We start from the raw sequence: 2871 nt of genomic DNA on the forward strand, positions 1-2871 counted from the left end.
AGTTCTGCTAATTATGGACTTTCTGTCTTTTATATCACTTATTGATGCAGATTGTTGGCTAGTAAATTTTCCACAGTAAGTACATTCTAACTTCTTTTGAAGGAAATGAGAGTTACACATCCAAGAACCTTGGGAATATTTTATTGGATTTCATTATTGGTGAATACACTTAGGTGTCTGAATACTTTAGAGTATCTACCTAAAACAGTCCTGACTTTTTTCCCATCTCTTTTTGGTTGTTAATAACATGACAAAGAAAAGTAGAAGAGATGCATTTCACCAGTTTGGAAAGATATTTTTATCTTCCAAAGTTCATGTGTCTTAATTTATCTGTACAGAAATACAAAACACAGAAGCCTGCCTTTTGAAAAGCATCTATATTGACTGTGTATACTTATACCACCAAGAAAATGAAAACAATCTATATGACACTGCCTTCAGGAGAAGAAAAGGCTTTCCAAACATCAAGTAATCCACCCTGGACAAAAAGAGGGCATCTCAATACTTATGAAGAGAGCTCTAGTGAAAGTCATGGCTTTTCATCCCTCAGCTCTCTGAAGAAGCTCTGGGACATAGTTGAAAGCGACCAGTTTCAGTCAATTTGGTGGGATAAGCATGGAAAGTGCAGCGTGATTTATGAAGAGCAGTTCAAGAAGGAAGTGCTCAGAAGGAGAGAACCTCTGACAATTTTTGAAATTGGGTGCATGAAAAGTTTCACTTGTCACCTTCACCTCCATAGATTCATCACAAAAAAATGGGATTTTTCAAGATCTTGCTTGCTCAATGACTCACTAGAAGAAGCAGCAGCCAGGGAGGTATGTCAGATTCTCTGCATGCAAACTAATTCTCAGAATATTCTAGTGGGAAAAATTTCTGTTCCAGTGAAATGAAGAGTTTTGGAGGTAGTTTTTTTGACTAGTAGAAATGCTGAAAAAATATAGGTTGGTTATTTCCAATTACTTTCAACCCATGAAACAGAAAGATCACATCACGATTTATTTTGGCCTTTGCTATGTATCTTGCTACATACATGCCATTTTCTTGTGGCATCTGCTGAATGCTGAGAAGTATGAGAGGTATGTGTCAGCATCATATGATTACCTACAAGTTTGTTCCACACTGAAGGTGCTAAAAATTAGTGGTGTTTGGGTTTTTAAATCCGTTTTTATGCTTTTGAAAATCCCACATACCATTTTTTCAAAGCAGTGAAATCACAAGGCTGGTTACTTCCTAACAGAACGGTATCATAAAATTTTATTCAGCCTAAACTTCAGGTTGAGAATGCCCCAATAGTCCTTTTTTCCACATCCACGTTTGTCCATTGCAACTAAAATTCTTAGTTGTCATACCTATGTGTTTTTCAGTCTTGAGGTGGTGGCAAATAACTCTTTTCCTTTGCATTTTTTAGTTGCTCTTCTACTATAACCCACATTTTAGAAGAGGTTCTCCCCACCTGGTAATAAAGTGTAAAAGAAGCTTTGGGGTGAAAAAGTGAGCACTGACAGCTTTTTCACTGGACCCGGATTTGAATGAACACTGCCTGAGAAGAATCCCTGATGCCCAGCCTGCATGGGCAACTGCTTCTGAGGAAGAGAATGATCTGTTCACAGCAGCTCCAGAGGAGAAAACGCAGACATCTGCACCCAGTAGGTTCCCACTTGCCAAACGACATGCTAATGCGACCACCTGAGTCAGAAATGTCTTTACATCTTCACATACAGCTCATCCAACATTTTCAGACCCTGCTGTAGCAATTAGTGGGGACAAGTTAAATCCTCTGCCAGCCCCCCACCCTCTTTTACCGCACCACAGCAGCCACCGCCCAGCTGGCATGTAGGATGCTGCTCCTGCAGCATCTGCTACTTCATCAGGTCATGCTATACCGACGGTGCCAAATAGTCCCTTTACACCAGGGCTGGGACTTCCCACCTTTCCAGCCATGCACCCAGCTTCAGCAGCTATACAGCCTACCTGGGCAAGCCTGCCTGCCTTGGGTAACCCACGGCTTGCAACGCCTATGCGGGCAGCAGCCTCTGCTCTTTTCATGCCAAAGCCACCTCACAGCCAAACGCCAACATACCATCACTGCCCTGCTTGCACCTGCAGTCCAAATAGCGGACTTGCAGTCAACAGCCTTGGACCCTAACCCAAGATATCCTAGATACCTCCAGTAGCTGTTTCAGAAGTTGCATATACCAAGGATATAGAGTCCTGTAAGCGTTCAAATAAACTATGTTACTAAAAAGTCTTTGCCACCTCTCCTGTCCTACTTTTACTGTAGAATCTCACTTAAGCCCTAAGGGAAGAGAACAGCAGCAGAACAAAATCAAGAGAGAGTGGGGTCATTCCTTTTCAATGAAGACAGGTATGAGCTTGCTAAGAGGAAAACAGAAGTGGAAAAGGATTCAGAATGCACTGTCTTGGATCAAGTCTTTGGAGAAGGTCCCTCCGATTCCAGGGTCCCTGGCTGACAACCAATCTTTGAAATCAAATACCAAGCACTGAAACATTTCCTTCTTTTTCCTAAGGAAATCAAGGCTGATACTATTGCAGACAGTAATGGGACTAGGTTCCAACTTATCTGAGAGGGGAATCCATCAGTTTTGGGGTTTTTGACCTATTTGGAAAAGATAGGTAGGAAGCAAAATAAGAGTTTCACCTAGAAATAAATAGTACTGTAGTATTATTCCTCTGTTTCATGTAGGAAACAGGCTCAAGATCATTGTGTGAGTTTATATGCTGCAATCTCTAAATAATTCTGCTTCACGGTGGTGGGCCAGTCAGCTCCCTAGTTTTCTTGTAGTAATCATTGCTTCTTTTTGACTATCCTCTAAAGCATGAAAAAATGGAAAATGGAACATAAAGCAAAAT

At 41.2% G+C, this 2871-nt stretch overlaps 1 protein-coding gene across 1 annotated transcript; it reads left to right on the plus strand.

The window, feature by feature from the left end:
- Window positions 1-425: 425 nt before the first annotated feature.
- Window positions 426-1495, plus strand: LOC104260526 (heat shock transcription factor, Y-linked-like). Its single transcript, XM_009816265.2, has 2 exons — window positions 426-815; window positions 1409-1495. The coding sequence occupies exons 1-2, from the start codon at window positions 426-428 to the stop codon at window positions 1493-1495; spliced, it is 477 nt and encodes a 158-aa protein (XP_009814567.2).
- The last annotated feature ends 1376 nt before the right edge of the window (window positions 1496-2871 follow it).

The sequence above is a fragment of the Gavia stellata genome, chromosome Z (assembly GCF_030936135.1).
Source record: "Gavia stellata isolate bGavSte3 chromosome Z, bGavSte3.hap2, whole genome shotgun sequence".
In the NCBI taxonomy this organism is placed as follows: Eukaryota; Metazoa; Chordata; class Aves; order Gaviiformes; family Gaviidae; genus Gavia; species Gavia stellata.

Excerpts from the sequence above, each read along its gene's own strand:
- LOC104260526 (XM_009816265.2), top strand. The coding sequence starts at position 426 with ATGACACTGCCTTCAGGAGAAGAAAAGGCTTTCCAAACATCAAGTAAT. Across the intron at positions 816-1,408 it reads AAGAAGCAGCAGCCAGGGAG|TTGCTCTTCTACTATAACCC; the intron begins GTATGTCAGATT and ends TGCATTTTTTAG.